The sequence below is a fragment of the Gavia stellata genome, chromosome 2 (genome assembly GCF_030936135.1).
Source record: "Gavia stellata isolate bGavSte3 chromosome 2, bGavSte3.hap2, whole genome shotgun sequence".
Classification (NCBI taxonomy): Eukaryota; Metazoa; Chordata; class Aves; order Gaviiformes; family Gaviidae; genus Gavia; species Gavia stellata.
In genome coordinates this window covers 112,947,474-112,966,685 of record NC_082595.1, presented here as the reverse complement: position 1 = coordinate 112,966,685, position 19,212 = coordinate 112,947,474, and the positions used below count along the sequence as shown (strand labels likewise).

The 19,212-nt window shown below is 46.2% G+C and overlaps 1 protein-coding gene across 1 annotated transcript in view; it reads right to left on the bottom strand.

Moving 5' to 3' along the window:
* DTNB (dystrobrevin beta) overlaps positions 1–19,212 on the bottom strand; it is a 206,895-nt gene that overhangs the window by 35,883 nt on the left and 151,800 nt on the right. The window contains exon 16 of the mRNA XM_059835577.1: positions 15,487–15,507. Within this exon, the coding sequence (XP_059691560.1) occupies positions 15,487–15,507 (21 nt within the window). The remainder of the gene's footprint in view (positions 1–15,486; positions 15,508–19,212) is intronic.

Genomic DNA, 19,212 nt, shown 5'->3' with positions numbered 1-19,212 from the left:
CTATCTATGCTTTATGCAGAAAATGGAAGGCTTACAGTGCCCTTCACTAGTCATTTCCACACTCTTTGAAGCCACGGTCTTATAAATTTTCATAGGTGAGTAGCAGCTGGTTACTTAGCAACTTTCACTACTTTTCTGAAGTGTGCTACCTATAAAATTCTCAAGGATTTGTCATCCTTTTTTAACATACTTGGCTCTTACAAGAAGCAATGACAAATGCAGATTAGTTGTCTGGAAGGCGCAAGGACGCTGCAGATACTTTACAAATGAATAACCTCACCCATTTGAGTAATCAAATGATCAGCGCGTGAAGTTACTCCTCGGTGTATGCCTCCACAGGCAATGGCCTACACGAAGAGCAGAAAAGCGTAAGATGACATAGGAAAGAGCCCGTGAAGCTGCTTAGTCACTGATCCTGCAGTACCAACCTCATTTCTCCTCCTCCTCCCCCTGCCCAGCGATATCAGTGATGCTCAGAGGCTTGGTAAGCGCAGCCAGGCAGGCAGCATCCCCAAACGAAGAGCGGATGGTTACTTACCCGCCGAAAGTGCCACTTTGGGAGGCTGGCTCGCGGGGTGGGTGTTTAGGCACCTCTCGTGAACAAGACGGGAGGAATCTTCTCCTGGCACGGGGCGGATGCCCGCGTTGGACGCGGGCTTAGAAAATGAGCGATGGGAAGGATGCTCATGGGATTCACGCTGGTCCAACAGCCCTTGTGAGGGCTGGATAAGCACTGGCTCCTTTCTTCTGAGCGTGTGGCAGCGTGAATCCCATGAACGTGCTTTCCTGGACCAACAAAAAGTAAACTGGATTTACACCTTTAGTAAAAGGTGAAAGATTTATGGGATCTAAGAGAAATCTGAGGAAGCAGAATCCACTCTAGATGGACAGGAGAAGCACCAGCAGCTACGTGAATTTGAGATGGAAGAACTGCTCTCCCCAGGTTTGCTGAGACCCAAACCAAGGATCGCACGTTCAGCAAAAGGCAGTAGGTTGCTCCATTGCCTTACAGCTGCTGGAGGCATGTTTTTAAAAGCAAGCTCCTCGTGTCCTGGCGAAACTCCTTTGATCTTTGGAAGGAGTGGCTCGTGAGCTAATTAATAACACACGGACACGGAGTATGACGCATCACCAGAGCCTCTGATGTGATGCTGTGGTCTTTCAGTGAGCTGCAAATAGCCGCAAAAGGAAGGGAGATAATCCGAAAGGCTTAGTCCTCTCGCTAAGAGAGCGAGGCCCAAGGAACAGCCCGTAGAGCTTCCCTCCTCCCTCTCTGGACTGTGTTTTCTGATGGAAAACTCCCAGTTGCTTATTTAGCTGATGACACCAAGCACGATGTGTGTGCTGATGTATGACCTTGTGTCCCGTGCGCAGGACGTATAACGGTGACCGGGGTCAAATTTAAGTGTTGTGCTTCTGATAGGAAATTTCTTGCTGACTGAGAGCAGAAAAGTCCCTGTGGATTTTGTTCCCTATGATGATAGTATGATCTGGTCCTCATATTTTCCAGGAGCCTACATAGGAAAGTAAGAATGAGGCACACTCTGGGCTGGAGGACAGTAAGAAACAAAGCAAGCATTACCATCTTGAACCTGAGAAAAAGCACCTTTTTTGCATCTTCTTGGGTCAAGCATCAGAAAAAAAAAGCTCTCTTTTGTCTTTGAAAGAAAAAAAACCCACTGGGAATAAAAACTGTCATTAGCTCTCATCTACAGCAACAAGCATATGCTGTTTTGTAACAAGTTCATGTAAGAAGCATCACTTGAAAGAAGAAGGATCATGAGAAGCACAGACTGGCACACAAATGGATACAGGAGGCACAGGCAATGGCTTCTGCCCCTTCGTGTCTGATGCCACGGGCAGAGCAGTCAAGTTTCTTAAATTTCATGCTCCCTCATTCTCAGATGGTTCACAAAACCGGCATCACATTCACAGAGCTGTCAGCCGAGCAGCATGCACTGCTGTGGATGACACAGACTGATGATCTCTGCTGTATTTTGGGTTTTTCCCTGTGGGTAGAGCAGCAGTTGCCTACGATGCCGCGAGAGCGGCTGCTGCCTTGGCTGAGCTGAGGGTTTGCAGCAGGGAGCTGGGATGTCAGACAGGCAGTGCACAGTGCATGGCAGGACACACAGTCCACCCGATAAACACCAGCTCCTTAAAGATCCAGACTTTTTCCCTTATTCCCTCTTCTAGGGACACCCCATGCTTGCAGCCTCGACATTCTACATCATCGTGCCATGCTGCTCTTGGTTTCAGAAATGTCTCCGGCTCTCTGACCCAGCTGCCTTGATAGCTCCCCTGCGTCCCTCATTACCGCCTCAGAGTTTTAAGAGGAAGAGAATCATCCTGCTTTGGTTTAAATAAAAGCTGGGCTTGGCTATTGTGGTTTGGCAGCTTGCAGGCAGGGACGCGGAAGAACTTGGGCCTTTGTAGTCACCAGTCTTTACAGGTGCCCTTCAGCAAATGGGTTTCCCTGCGGTACTGACACATCCAGGGAGCGAGAGTGGGGATGGGATAAGATACACAAATCCTGGCAGACGGGCTTAGCTCCGATCTCCAACCATTTGAACGTGGGTGGCTTAAAGGCCAGTACAGCAGCATGGCTGAACACCATCCACATTATCAAATCTCTTAGGAGGTTTCACTGATGATGACCAGGGCCACTATCAACAGAGTCTCTAAAACTCATGAATTCCAATAATCTTCAGTCACCTGCTGTTTTTTAGGGTAGTACAGAGCTGGGAAAGACTTTCTAGAGATCAAGCCGGTTCGCCTCTTATCACATATAACCACATCAAGTAATTGTGCTATAAACCTATCAAGAACTTTGGCAATGGCTTCCCTGGTAGGGAGGCTGGACATGATGGAGCTCAGAGCTCCTGCCTGTCTCCTCCTGATGGCCTTTGCCAAAGGCTATTCCTGCGGTCGAAGGAGATGATGATCCCACGAGGCATGTCCTAATGTCACAGGTGACGTATTGTCTGCGACCATTCTTGACAATGAAAGTTAAGACTTGGATCTGAAACTGATGTTGAAGATTCTTAATATGCTTGATATCACGATGATGGAGTTCTTGATATCAGCCAGTATCAGCAGTGGGAGATTCGGGGAACAGAGGTTTCCAGTCTCCTGCACCGAGGAAGAGGGACGTGTAAAGGGATATCTGAAGATACAGGCTGGGCTGGAGTGAACCTGACTGTCAGCATCCAGCTCAAACAGGTCAAAGCCAACTACTGAGGCTGTACATCAATGGAAGACAGACTGCAGAGGTCTTTGAGAGAAATAATTGGAACCAAGAATTTGGCAATTCAATCTCGCCAAAGTACTGACCGAGGCTGCCACGACTGCCCCGACCACGCGGAGACAGGGTGTACCTGACATTTGGATGTGCAGCAATGTTCAGCAGAGTCCAACCTTGACCCGCATGATTGCCAAGAGCATTCACAATGGCGTAACCCAACGTACAAGATGCAGATTTCCTGGAATTCTGTATTTTGTTTAATCTGATGAACTCATTAATGTTGTCAGAAACACAGGATTAAACTGTCAATGATCTGGAGAACTGAGGCCGCTAGAAGCAAACACATAATGTTTTCAAATGAGTAGACGATGGGGTTTGACTGTACCAAGGGTGCACTGCTGCTTTTATTTTTCAGTCCCAGGATTTTAAGTCTTTCCTAAAGCAAGCACTCCCCTTACCTCCACTTGGTGAATTTATTTAAACAGAGAAAGGTTCAGAGAAAAGAATATTAATTTTCACGTTAGCAGAGTTTTTCCTAAACTACATTAGCTAAAATACTGAGATTTTCTATTTCTCTGCTGTTTTAGTTCTTTGTGGATTTAAGCACATCTGCTTTAGGCTGGCAAAACTGTAGACATATTTACAGTACTGACTAAATTGCAAATACAATACAAGCATTTCTCTCTGAACTCAGTTAGTAGCTAGAACAACCTTCATTTCACGTTGATAAATAAAACCCCCAAGAGGTTTCAGCCTGAAAGCATCATGAAAGGCCAAATCTACAGCTGCAACAGGTATTTCATACAATCAGGCTCTTAGGTAAGACTATTTTGATCTAGCACTATGGATAAATTGATTCCAGTTATGGGTTTTTTTCATTTCTGTAGTACAGTGTAATACTTACACCACCAGTGTTTGACTATGTGAAGTATTTTGATTTTTTTGATCGCTAGGTTGTAAATACATGTTGTCGCAGTGCAGTAGCCATCACCGTACAAGAGGAAGCTGTAATGGCTAACATAACATCTGAGTAAGCAAATATTGAACCTCATCATTTCCAAGGTCTTGAATTGATAATATTTCTTTAATACTAAATAGCACTGCGTCTGTATTTTCCAGGTTTCTTTATCTTACTTCTAGTATGCTTCAAATCAGTTGTAACTACAAAAAAAAGGGAAAAAAGGTAAAGCAAAACACACAGCTCACAGGTTTTACCCTTTCAGGAGCACCACAAATGGTCGCATTTGGCAACTAGCTCCATGGCCAGTGGGGAGGACACCCAGGCACCTTCCAACCAACCTACGAAAACGCTAGATCAAGCTGTGCAAAGATCTCCTCTCGGCTGCTCAACCTGGGATGCTTTTTAAGGATCACTGAATCAACACCAATGTGACAACAGCAAGGTAGATGCCAAAATGCAAATCCCTTCTATAGGTATTAAGCGCTCTTCAAAACCAGGCTCGCTGGCATGCAGCTCATGGGGGTACGTTATTAAATTAGACTTCAGCGACACAAACGCTGGTTGGAGATCGCGCATTGTGTCGACAGTTATGGGGTTGTGTCTCCTCATAGCTCTTTCATTTGCTCAAAGTCGGAGTGCAAAAGTGTATTTGTGGGCTGGGGAAATACAGAACAAATTGGAGAGAGGCCAATAACCCAGAAGAAACTACCAACTTCAAAAAGATAAAAGTTTACAACACAGTTAGTAAAAGAGTGATTTATGCTCAAAGGGATCGTTTTGTTGTATCAGACCATACCTAAACCCTTGTGCTGCATATAACATGCTTTAACAAGATGTTTCAGGACTCCCTTTGAAAAAGACAACCCTTATAAAGAGACGAGGTGGAAAAAGGGATAGCTCCTTACAAAGGAAAGGGCCAAAATGGAGCAATAAAGTCTGTGTAACAGATGATGAAATGAGCCCCAAATTGCTGCCATCTGTTAGCAACCTTGGCCCAGTGAAATGAATTTCATGTGAGGTCAAGAAATCCCAAACTGCCATTTCCTCATTACTATTAATAAGGGCCAGGTGCCATATAAACCAACACTGGATCCAGATGTCCTTCACGTGGCTTTGATTACCCTTCTAGGCTTGGATAATGATAGGAGGGAAAGTAGTACAGATGCACACACAGAAACACGTTTAATATTCATTTCTCTGCAATTGAATTACTGGGCATTAACAGCATTACACACCTTCCACCCTACTGAAAGTCTGCAGGCCAGCTATGCGGATGGCACTCCTGCAAGGCGTAGAGCAGGCAGTCCTTCAGGATGAAGTTACAGCATCTGCAGTTGCAACAGGGGCTTCTGCTGTATTTTCCATGATTCGTTATGAGAAGCAATCCTTTCTACAAGTGACAGCCAAGATACAGGCAACAGCTCTCATTTGAATTTCATCAACATCTTCTTGGATAGTCTTGAATGTCTAAAAAAGTATCGGTTTTCCCTGCCTCTGAAATGGACACACTCAATTTAATGTAGAAAGATGTGAAAATGTATGGTTATGTAGTTCGGTTAAGACTAAAATGCTGCGGAAAAGCTAAGCATATCCACAATTTATGGCACCGATCAGTTGTATTTGGGTGCCAACCCAGTGCTACAGCACAGTAGAAGGAATTAGTAATTGCAGAGAATTAAGCATTACACTGGATCGTATCCTAAAGGAGGAGTGTGCATGCACTGTCTGCACTTACTTAAGCTTGTTTACATACTAGAGCAGGTCCTTGACTACAAAGTGAAGAAAACATTGTTTCAGAAGAGTCAGCATGGCTATGAAATTCAGCAGGGAAGCAATAAATATTTCACATCCTGGACTCTATAGGATAATAATTTAACCAGTTACAGTCCGTGCTTAACGACAATACGGTAAAATAAATTGTTCCAGAATTCTGTCTTCTAGCTTTCAGTCTTGCCAAACCCATCATCAGCATCACATCTCTTAGGGACCAAACAAACATCAAGTGAAATTACTTCTTGCCAAAGCAAATGCAAATCCTTGTCATACCTCTCTCCAGTCATCTTACTGGTATCTCCACAATGGAAACACAATGTCTATAGGCTCATGAATATCTATCCACAAATGGCGCAACAAATGCTTTGGTGGAAACATCTGTGTGAAATGAAAAATACCACCAACGCACCACAGTGACTTCTCATGAACAAGTGAGAAAGGACAGAAACACCCACGTAGTGGGAGAATATCTTCAACAAAAAAACCCCACTCTGACCTTGCATGTGAAATCTTTAACAGTGACTGATTCCTACAGGATAAGCCTAAGGACTGAATTAATGGTTCTAAATAATCACCGACCCTGAAGAGACATTGCTCGTCACCCTTTATAACATTCTTTCTGATATGCTGCTACACAAACTATCCTTTTCTCTTACTGCTCCGAAGGGGCAGGTACCTTACCACGTCCCTGCTGCTGTCTCTTCCCTGATCCACAGGTGCTCACCACCTATTTTCTGCCACAGAGTTTAAATGATTGCCACAAAAAGACCGATCTCAGGAATGGCATCCAGCCTCTTCCAGTTTGGATCGGTGTTTCTCGAAGGTCAGTGAAGGTGTAGTTACAAGAGGTTCTGGCTTCATCTTTTTCTAGGAATGCTGTTTCTAAGTAGGACAATTTCAGTGCTCTGATTTGTAGCACGGCCCCTCAAAAACTGCATGAACATAATTGCTGGAGCGGTGAATACTGGCACAGGAAAAGAATGTTTCAAGTTGGCTTTGCTGTCAAAGACAGCTTATTGTAAAGCTGAACCCTGGGCATTTGACAAATACAGCTGGGTATTCGAAACATATTACTGAACTGCCAAGAAGCAAAATTTCTCATATAAGCGACTTGTAGAATAAAGCTGTTGTTGGTACACCCCAAACCGACAGCCCATGCTCGGACACCTCTCAGACACCGCTCTTACTCTGCGGTCTCTCGGGCATCATCCGGAGTACAGCTTGTTCATGTCAAAGACGCAGGGACAGCTCAGACCTGGCGATGGTTATTAGCTCGAGCACTGTTCCCATGCACCGCTACATCCGAGGTAAGTTTAGGCTTGAAGACATGATGCTCTTGTGCGCTGACTACTGCTTTAGCACAACATGGTGATCCCGTTAACGGATGCCGTTGGCTTCACGCTGGCTGAGTCCAGCCCGGGTGCCCCGGTGCTGGGCTCCCAAAAGTGGGTGCTGTGGGCCGGCGCTTGCGCTTCTGCAGCGAGCAGCTGAGGTCTAACGGGATTATTAGTCCCAACAGGTCGGACCCAAGCTAAGTCTGACCAAAGCCATTGTTTCTGCAGCAGTTCCCCCCATCTCCACATTTATTTGCTGGGGCGCATCGTGACGCCTGAGCTGGCTCTGTGCTCCTGTGCTATGCCGCTGCTAGAGGACCCCTGAGACCCTGGGCTTCCTGCGGAGTGCAGGAGCAGCCCACCAGATCTGCCGGAGTTATCCTGGAGCCGGCAGGACGGGCGCTGGACCCGCATTAGGGAGGTTGGCAGAGTGGAGGCTGCCTCCGCGCCACCTCCCCATTGCAGGACCGGGGTTCTTCTGGTACCTGGGGCACCCCCGGGACCGCTGCAGAAATAAGGGAGAACTGGTTGTATTTAACCGACCTGAAGAAACCTACCAAACAGGCGCTACGTTATATATTATATACAGCTCTCGCACACTTTCCTACATACAACCTCCCTCCAAAGCTGCGCCCCTCACCCCCTGTCCCCAGGGCAGAGGGTCTCGTGGGATGGGATGGCCCTACCATTTCTGCAACGGCCCGGGAGCCTGCAGGTAGGACCTGCAACCAAAGGGGTGCGTGAACCAGCCGTTCCTCCTGAGTGAAACGCGTCTCAGCACCTTCCCTTCCACTACACAGCCGGCAGCACGGCCAGCGAGCAGCAGAGCTGCCACGTCCAGGGGTGCACGACGCGCCTTCTCAAAGCAAGGACGCTCCTCTCCCGCAGCCGCTGTGTTTCAAATTTATTAACATTAAAACGGGACATCAGAAGGAGGGGGAGAATACGCTGCATACAGAAATAAGCTCTCGGGGCTCTTGGAGCCCCTCTGAGCACGTGGCACATGACCAAGCCTTGATGTTCCTTATAACCGCCCACAATAAATCTATAGGAACTGCTGCGTGTGAGTACTGCATGTCCTGGTGTAAACGCTATAACAGCGTTAAATTTCTAATCCTCTTTTCACAAATAACGCACGTTAACACACAAAACGTATGCAAATAAACAGAAACCTCTAGAAGATAAAAACTGAAAAATTTTCATGCTGGGCAGGCTCTTGACAGAGGATCTGTTTAGAAAATAAACCCAACCCCTTCAGCTGGTTTTGAAGTAGATTAGGACGAATAAGCCTATTTTTCCCCCAAGTCAAAAGCAAGTGTAACTGCAATGCTTTTGCACAGAGCTTTGTTAAAAATGGTAGCGGCTTAAAAGTTGGAACTTGGCACACGTGTCTTTCTCAGCGAAGGCAGGACTTAGAAGACAAGAAACTGAACAAACTCCTGCCTGTTTCTAGCTGTGCAATCCAAAACGTGATTAAGTACAGAGGAATGCAATTCAGGGAAGGCATGAATGGAGCGGGCGCTCTGCAGAAACGGTTCTGCCTTATGGCTGTTGTCTCTTCATGGGACAGCGGGAGCATCGGAAAAAAACACACTTCTCCCTGACAGCTTCCTCAACCGCTATTTTGGAAAATATCTCTGGTTACTACAATTCAGGACTAAAACTGTTTTAGTTTGTGTTTGACAGCACTTACTCCCTCATGCTGTTTGTGTGCCCTCCAAAACGGGACGGAACGACTAAATCCCCTCCGGACTGACAGCAACAGCCCACCGAGCCCCCAGTTGAGCTCCAGGAGAGGCTCTTGCACCTCTTGGTTGCTCCCCTCCAGCAGCAGGTCTATGCTGAGCCACCAGACCCAACCGCTGCTGGTCTGCGTTTATTCGGGAAGGCTCCGGCGGACTACTGCAGCGTTTGGCCTCCACCGTCCACTAGACACAGCATTAGAAAGAGAAGCAGCAACCCACCTGCCTCTGCTGCTGACCGAGCCGTGCTCAATCCTCTTAGCTCTGCCCCCGAGCTTGGCACAGACGGCAAAAGGCGGCAGGGGAGGGCTGCGTGAGCCCGGGGAAACTCGCTAATGCTGCGCTGGTGTGGGGAGAGGGATTTTCTTTCCCTTCAGACAGAAACCAGGTCTTCTGCAGACATCAGCTCCACACCTTGGTCTACGTTTCAGTGCATCCATCCCATTGCTTCCCATAGGAAGCACCACCACATCATTCAGGGGTTTGTCTCTTACCTGACACTCAACCACCACGGGACAGTGTGCTCCATCAGAGCAAACAGACTTCCAAGAAAGTAATCCTGATGCGTACCCATGGCTATTCCCTGCCAAGCCTTCCTCCTCATATCTGAAAAAGTCATCTGCTAGGGGCAGTACTGCCAACTAAAGAGCAGGGTAAGGTCTTCACCTCCAATACCTAATGTCAGCACAGACCCAGCCTTCCTTTCCGAAATGTCTACTGATAGATAAACTCCATAGGTGCACAGGTCTGGTTCCCTACATGACTTTAAATCTTTAACATCTAAATGGCTCTTTCAGGAGCCTTTCTAGGTTTGATATCCTCCAGGAGGCCCATGAACAACGGCTCTTAGTGAGGAGGCACCAACTCAAAGCATATTGTAAAGCTATGTCTGTCTATATTAGTGAGTTAAACCATACCCAGGAGTTTCTGGCACGGGAACAAGACAATTTACAGTATCTAAGGATCTACGCTCCCTGGCACGGTCGTGACACATTTCAAGCTAGCACATTCCCCGGCAGTTCCCAGGCACACCGTTCCCAACACTGCATGCAGTCACCAGGTCTTGGAGGCTAAGCAAATCTGCCAGCACGGAGGCAGGCATCTTCATGCCAGTTGCTCTCAGTGTCAGAGAGTTCTTCCGTGTGCATTTCCTAGCACGGACAGAGCCTGCATGCTCAGCTTAACCAGAGAAGGCATTTAAGGCTGCCAGCATGGTGGGTAGCCAGATTTGGCCCTTTCCTTAAATTTATCCTCAACAGGCAGTTTTGTCTTATTCTACATTATGCTACTGGGGCTGTTCACTCCTACCCTCTAGAAGGTGGTCTTCCTCTTATTTCAGAAAAGTTTTTCAGTTAGGAGTATAAATTAATGTCATTCAAGCAAGTTGGGTCATGTTAGCTATACAGCTGGCAGGCATAATCCATCAAGGCTGAGAGTTTGCTAATCACCCACAGAGCCTGAAGGCACACCCTGCAGATGAACGAGGCCATGCAGCCTAAGAAGCTGCCTTGCAGCGTTGAGGCATCTGGAGGAATGCTTCGTATTTTTGTAAAAAGGCCTCAGTATGTGATGGTGGGAGTCACCTGGACATGCATGGGTGATCCACTTGGGAGAGACATACGGGACCTTCAGCTGATGCAAAAATGGATGCAGATCCGAACAGCATGCTCAGATTTGGCTATCGGCATGATGAGACTTCTTCGGCTGTTACCGGGCTCTTCAAGGTTAGGAATTCCCCACCTGCAGGTTCCTACATCTCTTGGGAAGGGACGCAGGTATCATCCTAGCTTGCTGCCTGGGCTCAGCTTTGTTACAGCCATTGGTTAAGAAGCTTCACCTCATTAAAGGTGTGTGCACTGCTTCCCTTGCACTTCTCAAGCTGACTGAAGGGTATCATCTATACACTCTGAATCATCTGAACAATGGGAGGAAAACAGGAACTCCTAACTCTCTCTCTGTTGGGTTAAGGAGCAAGCCTCCCACCATTTCCATGACTTCAAGAGGATTGCTGGGTGAGAGCGGGTCCACTTTTTCTGACTGGTAACATAACCTCGAAATTCATGAGCCCAATCTGCTCTGCTATGGCGTATGGTTCCCACCATCTTCTGAAAGGAAAAGACTTCCATTCCAGTGTTTAAACACTCCCACGTGCGCTCTGCTGCTGTGAAGCCATTTCTGTGCCTGTTTGGCATTAGAGAAGTTCTCTTGTGTTGCAATATGAGCGCTTGACGCTCTTCTGGATTTGTTGTATGAATTGTCCCACATGCCAAAGACATCATACATGTGATGTACATCTTTGTGAATTCCTTTAACCTTCTTCTGAATATTGAACAGTACAGCTCCAATGGCTGTTCATTTGACTATAAAACAAAGAGGTTTAAATATTTAGCAGATTATTTAAGGCTCTCACCAGCTGTGACATAAAAATGGTCCTGTTGTAAATTAGGATCTACGCTGGCAGAGATCTATATTAGCTGGGACACAACAATCTTAGCAGTAGTAGAGAATAGCATGGTGGACTATGAATACCATGTGGCTTAATACTCCATTACTGGAATAACCTCTCTGCGCAATGCACTGTTCCTCACGGGTGTGACCAGGACTGGCCCCATTGATTCCAAGGGGCAGAAACTTTCAAAGTCTTGATAGGAGATCAACTCTGAAGATGGGGCACAGAAGTTATCGGACTTCCCTGTAAATACCAGGATCAGAAATAGTGGCTCTCTCCTGATACAAATTCCTTATAGCTTGCCATGATTTTCTGACCAAGACTGGCCAAGAGACACAGTAGCTTTTAGGCCTTCTGAGGACATTTTTGTGAGTGGAGTTGGTCCCTCAGATGCCACTGTGCTCACCTAGTCTTTTGCTGGAGACAAAAGTCAGTTATCACAGTTTTCTGTAGGCACGTGGTGGTAACCTCAGCAGCCAGGTAACTTCTTATTAGCCTCCCAGGAGCAGCAAAGGTCTCTACTCAATGCTTACACATGCCATCACTCCGGCTGCAAATACATGAACAAACTGCCCCACCAGGTTAAGTGTCTTGCTGCATTAGGTGGAATGCTGGCTCGTGATGGCAGTCAAGCCGTTCCAAAGGGCCACGCTAACCCGGGCACCTTCCGCCCCTGGAATGCAGCATACGTTGTCTCAGTTAAATGCAGAAGGAATGAGATGGCTTTTTGTTCAGGAAGACTTTTTTGCTTGCCAAGCAACTTGCTTGAACATAGCCAAGAAAGCTGACCCTCTTTCACCCATCTCTGTAAATCTTACCAGCAATATGGAGAAGGCAGAATGGGACTTGCAGCTTTAGCAGTGAAGGGAAATCGGAGATTCCTAAAGTGGATGCTGATGCTACTGCTCTTGATGTGCTGCTGCCAGTCCTGAATCAGTGATTGTTATTCTGCCTGTTATTTACCTTACCACTAAGACACTTGGGTCTTCTCTTCTACAGGACCCAGGTGGTGCTCCACATTTTCCCTCATATGTGGTCCTGCTGCCTCTGGACTAGTCCGGAGACCTTTGTGAGGTAGCAACCAGACTAGGCTCTTCTCCTCTATCTTTTTTTTCCAAGACGGATGCTTGTGGACCCAAGGACAGGGGCTAGCTGAGCACACAGTAGACTGGTACCCTTTCCTAGCTACTGTAGGGTTTTATACACACGTAGAGGGAAGATGTGACTCTAGAGCCACCAAAACTGGCAGAAGTTCTAAAGGACAGTGGGATGCTTGATAGTATTTTTCAAGTTCTTCAGTTGGCTCTGTTTCTTCAGCCCACACTCCCACAGACATTCAGCCCTTTATTCAAGTGTTTCTGTTATTGGAGTACACGGATGACCATGAAGTCCTGAAGACATCTGGAAGCCAGTGTATGGTCCAATGAGTTCCTCTGGACTTCAAGCTGGAGACAGGCCATTACCTCCCTTCCAGAATAGCGCAGATACCAATACCATGTGAGATGTGTAGGGTTGTTATCAGCCACATGAAATCCAGCCAGGGGCCAGTTACCAGAGGTGTGCCTCAAGGTTTGACACTGGAACCAGTATTAACTTCTTCAGCAATGGCCTAGATGATAGGGCAGCATGCACCCTCAACAAGTTTGCAGACAAAGCAAAACCAGGAGGAGTGGTTGATACACCAGATGGTTGTGCGGCCATTCAGAGGGACCTTGAAACGCTGGAGAAACGGGCAGATAGGGATCTCATCAGGTTCAACACAGGGTGCAAAGTCCTGTTCCTGGGAAGGAATAACCCTGTGCAGCAAGTGCACTCTTGGGGGCTGACTGGCTGGAAAGCAGCTTGGCAGAAAAAGACGTTGGGGTCCTGCAGAGAAGTGAACATGAGCCAGAAATGTACCCTTCCAGCAAAGAAAGTCAACAGCATCCTGGGCTGTGTCGGGAAGAGGGTTGGCAGCAGGTCAGGGAGGCGATCCTTCCCCTCAACGCAGCACTGGTGAGGCTGCATCTGGAGTGTTGGGTCCAGTTCGGGACAACCCAGTACAAGAAAGATTTGGAGCAAGTCCAAGGAAGAACCAAGAAGATGATTAAGGAACCAGTGTATCTGCCATATGAGGAGAGGCTGAAGGAGCTGGGACTGTTTAGCTTCAAGAAGAGAATGCTCAGGGGGATCTTCTTAAAGCATACAAATCCCTAATGGAAGAAAGTAAAGAAAACAGAGCTAGGCGAGATGATGGTGGACTAGATGATCTCCGGAGGCTCCTTTCCACCTCAGCTATTTTGTGATTTCTGTGTGTTTCTCAGCCAAGTGGAGCGCTGTATCCTGGGATTTCCAGTTTTTTCAGGCTGCACGCTTATAGTTAGGAGGAGAGCATTTCAAGCTACTTCGGCCCATGCAAATGTAAGGATATCGTTTCAATTCCTACAGATCAGCAATGTGTCCTTTGGTTGGTCAAAATCTGCGTTCTTGAGTTTCAAGTCCTTTTTGGCCCATTCATCATAGATTCCAACAGAATGGGACTGGACAGAATGTCAATGTGTTGACATTATTTAAGCACTTAGTTTTGGCTCTCTTATCCTCCTCCTAACACAGTGTTCCAAGGAAAGAAGGGAGGTAGAATTGGTCAAATTCTTCCTTTGAGCTCATATTTACCCTTCTTCTTTATCCATAATCAAGATGAACATCACAGCACAGGGAAAACAAGTTAAAATAATGCTGCATTTCCATGCAGATGATTATTCCTAGCAATGATGCTGGGTAGGAGAATGACATACGATACAGCATTCCACTTGCACAGTTAGAAGTTGGAGGACAGGGATGGTGGTGTCTTGGTTGTTTTCCTTCCTCCAGGAAATTTCTTGAAGATCGCTGCCACATGCTGCAATCTGGTCCCTTCACTAAGCCAAGGACTTCTACAAGGTGCCTTAGCAAACCCAGGGATAAATCTCCACTGGCAGCATCAACTAAAGATGAACTGGGCTCCAACAGAAGATGCACACTTACCACCATCTTCTTTTTAAATTGATGATAGAACTTTAATAAAAGGCCATCCAGGAGTCACCAAAAGCCAATTTCAGCACATGTAGCACTGAAGTGTTTTCAGCAGTAGAAGTTACACAGAAATATGTATTTTCTTACAAAAAATAAGTCACCAGAATTTCCAATTCATGTATCTAATACCCAGTTTGGGTATCTGACAAACAACATGTAAAAAAACCCCCAACAATGGGAAACAGAGGAGTAATCGTCATTAAAGCTTTGTGTATACAGAAAACCATGTTCGAAAATGCTGAAAATTTGTTTTGCTGGAGAGAAGACATTGAACATCTGGCTATTTCTGAGAAAAGCAAAAGGGCTCCCTCTGGAGTGGATTCCGAAATTAACACAGGATTCAGATTTTAGTAGGCGGGCAGAGAAAATGAAAATCAGTAACAAAGCAAATGCATTCTTGTCTCTTGTTAGTTTACTCATCCTGTTTACAACGAGCATACTGGGACTAATTCAAGGAGACTATATCATTACTGAATGATATGGATCCATGCCCAGAATATTAAGTCATTAGTTAGTTTTCATGCATGGACTTGTATGTGGCAAGGAAGCAAATTAAAGGATTCCTGAAGAGACAAGAAAGCGTTCTTAGCATGTAAAATACTCCAAAGAATCTCCAACACAATAAATTATGAAGCCAGCTGAGAATCCACATTTTCCACCCTGGATGGTCATGCACAATTCTATAAAACCTAATGAATACAGCCACCGGTTGTGTACCCATGGCAATAAACTTAATTTGAAAGGGAGAGAGGAATGACTTTAAGGACGTATACAAAAACATGCTCTACTGGAAACTGATGAAGGCGGCTTTCAAATTTACAAGTGAGAAAGACACCACATTCCCATGGTTTATTTGCATACAAGCCAATTAACAGAAAATTGTTTTCATGCAGAAAGAAAGTTAGATCACCTACAAACTGAGGTCAACTTACTGCCTGCTTTTGCTCTTCTTCCTGTAGACGTTGGCAAAAGAAAAAAGTGAAGAGAGAAAGAGGATAGATTAATTATCATATGAAAAGGAAACACACACACACAATATATATACAACAGACCCAATGGAAGAAGAGAACATGGCAAATTGTAGAAACATCTGCAGACACAAAAGGAAACAAGGATGTTAGACATAACAGCCGTGGTGGGAAAGCAAAGGTGTCATTTGTTCCATTCTCAGAAAACGACTCTTGTCTAAAACGGTCTTCAGCGTTGGAGAAAGCTGAATACACGGGATGTCACAGTATGGATCTCTCGGATATAGGACAGGATATCCAACGGATATCTTTTCTTTTACGCAGAACCTTTACTGGCTTCTCTTCCTACCCTGGACTCAGAAATGCCTCTCTAGCTGTCCTCCAGGCAAGAAATACCAGGCCACCATCCCCTAAAGTCTGGAAATAGCATCTGGAGTGTGCAACCGCTGCACAGCATTCGGTTCCCTGTGTGCACGGATCTGCCATCACAGAGAGCCGAACTGTCATAGCCTGAGAGGCAAAACATGACCTTTTGGTCAGAGAGTGCCCGTTACCACTGGGCCCGCAGGACTTCTGCAGGTGGGACTCCAAAGGGCAAATTAACGAGCGGCAGGCAACCGGCTCTGGAATGGGAGGGACAAACTGGGAGGCAAGAGCACCAAAGATGCGGAGTAAGGACAACGACGCAGAGAAAACAATTCCTTTGTTCTAATGCAACGTTTGTCAGTATGGATCACGACTAATTTGGAAGACCAAAAAAGGTGAAATATGGATGAATTTAGCCCCTTTGAGAGCAGGGAAACCTACACTGTGATCCTGCTGGGGCAGTGGGGTCACATTCTGACTTCAACTATATAAGCATTCCCGGGAAGGAGCAAAATATCACATAGTCGAGAGTTTCTTTTGTAATTCAAAAGTTTTCATAGATTTTGTCCTCGCATATGTAACAACCATTAAGAGTTCTACGGGCTGTTCTGGCTGCGGGCTCGGTTGTATGGAGGAGCACGGCAGTTGTGGTGCGGGTAGCAACACTGTGTGCTACAAGAAAGGCTGGCAGCAGGTTTTTGAGGACTCTCATGGACACAGAAATAGCAATTACAGCTTTTTCAGGGTAACAGTGTGTGTTCCCTCCAACAGTGGCTTTGCATGGGCTGCCGGTGCAGAAGGCAGCAGGACCGCTGGTAGGCACGTCTCCCCAGAAATTCAGGTCATGGAATTAAAATTCATGGAATAAAAACTCCTTCTGGCCTTGAAATCCATGAACTCATTTATCCACCTTCCCTCATTTATTTCCCATCTGAGCAGGATTAACCTGAACCTGTCCCTTAATTCAGAGCAGCTTCTTCTCACTCACCACTGCTCTAAAAGACGTTTTCCCAACTGTGCACTGAGGGCACTACAGATGTATCTGGGAACAACTGCAGAGAATGCCACATTTCTGAGCAGATACTTTTGGTTTGTTCTCCCAAGACTTGGTGTTCTTTCAGGTGCGTATTTCAGCACCGACATAGCAGATGGAAGGTATGGCTCCACGGAACCACGGCTCAACATCAGCTGCGGAGGCCAGTGCTGCCCTCCCCACACTCCCGCATGTTCCCAGTTCCTCCTACCGGCACCGGGACTCGCAGGACCAGATGGTAAGCCAGGTCAGGGAAAAGACCTTAAATGATCTTCACTCCACAAAAAAAGTTGTTAGTTTGAAAAATGAGGCTTTAGCATTAACTACGGATGTGGAACGAAATCTTAAGAGGCGTGGAACTTTGCTAGAAGGACTGAGCAGTTATTAGATAAATCATCAAATCGGCTAGTGAGGAAATTACCATCGAGGAAATGGGAAAAGTGAAATGGGATATGTCTGCTGAATATCCGTATAGCTGAAAGCAAAAGCCCTGCAAGAAGACAGACAATCAACACTGCCAACTGCTTATTAGAAGAGTGCCAGCTAATGGCACTAGGTGCATTACAGAAGACTTCAGAAGAAAAAAGGGAAAGCTAAGCCAACAGCCTGGATGAGGAAAAGAAGATAAAAAATACTGGAAGAAAGTCGCCGACGACAGTACTGATGGGTCACTGGCCACCGTTAAGCCGACGGACAGGCTGCCTCTCATGTGCAAGGGGCTTGATCTGCTTGACTAAAGACTGGCTGGAGTGGCCAGGAGGACGTGAGGTTAGCGGCCAACGGGAGCCCTGCGGTGGCCACTGCAGCAGCCCTGCAGACTCAGAGGCTACAGTATTAAATGAAATTGTGCAAGGACCCGTCCTCTGGCACGATCTGCACACGTCTGTGCTGTTAAAAGCCCTTATCACCCCCATCGGGGTGACCTTACCCAAACCGTCCCCCGGGAACAGGTCCAGGCACCTATAACCTCTGGGTGGTGGTGGGAGATGGTTCGGGAAAGCGCTGGTAGCTCTGATCCAAAGGCACGTCAGCGAGCACACCAACAGCACAGCAGGTAGGCGAGTGCCCGTCCAAGGAACGCTGTCTGGCACTAACGAGCCCACCCGCGCAGATACAGCCGGGGTCTCACAAGGGCATGGACGACACAGCAGAAGATACCCATGACAGCACTTAGTGAAGAGCTGAACGACCAGAACTTCTCCTTCGGGGAAAACCCCCAACCAGTCCCTGTATCTGAAACCTCCTAACAGGAGTGTCGACACGCATCGGCAGCAAGATGTGGCATGACGCTCGATGCAAAAGCCAACCTTAACTCTAAATTGCAACGGCGAGGGTAGGTCACTGGGTGGGCTAGTAAACATCAGAGCAGGACACTAATCGCGGGCTTTTGATTACCTCTGCGCTAGCAACCAAACTAGCCGAGGGCCTTTCTCTGCTCTGAGGCCAGATATCACAGCATGGCTCGCCGGGAAAAAATGGATGAACCTCCAGAGAACAACTACGTCCTTCCAACCATAGGCTTTCCTCTCTCTCCCTTTTTTACAGAGGGAGCTGAGGTACCAGACTTTCAGATAACCAAAGTTAGGTAAGCTGAATCCAGCTCTAAGTGGTGACATGAAGGCAGCATTAAAAATGTAAAAAATGCTGGGTAAGAAATGGAAAAAAACCATAAAAGCTTAACAGCTGATGTAAATTATAAATGAAAATTTTTGAAGTGCACCAAATGATGAGAGAAGCTACAACCTTGCGAGAAAATTCGTGTCTGGCAGGGCTAAAACCACCAAAAAGGAGCCTTTGAAATGAACACAAATACCAGAAACAAAACAAAGCCTTGAGGTGGAGTATACTGCTTCTTGATAGTCATGGTAAAATTCTTAATACGGGAAGAGGAATTAGTATTTCTGTTCTGTGTTTGACTAATAGTACTTTCCCTTTGTAGTTTCTATCAGCAAACAGTGAAGCACTTTCCACTAATAATGAGAAAAGGTGTTAAAAAGTATCTGCTAGAAATAGTATTTTTAGATCAGCAGGCTTGGGTAGCTTGCAGCTGGGATTCTTAAAATAATTACATGAGGAGTTATCTGGTCCAGTGAAGGTAACTTTTAATAGATCTTGGAATACCCAAGACTGGAACGTGCTGTGTTGCACTGGTCTTCAAAAAGGAAGGTAAGACAACTAAAATAACCATAAACACCTTACCCTGTCTTTAATTTATTCAAAGTAGCAGAAATGCTGATACAAGACTCAACTAATAAGTAATATATGAAGCATTATAACTTCATGGAAAAGAC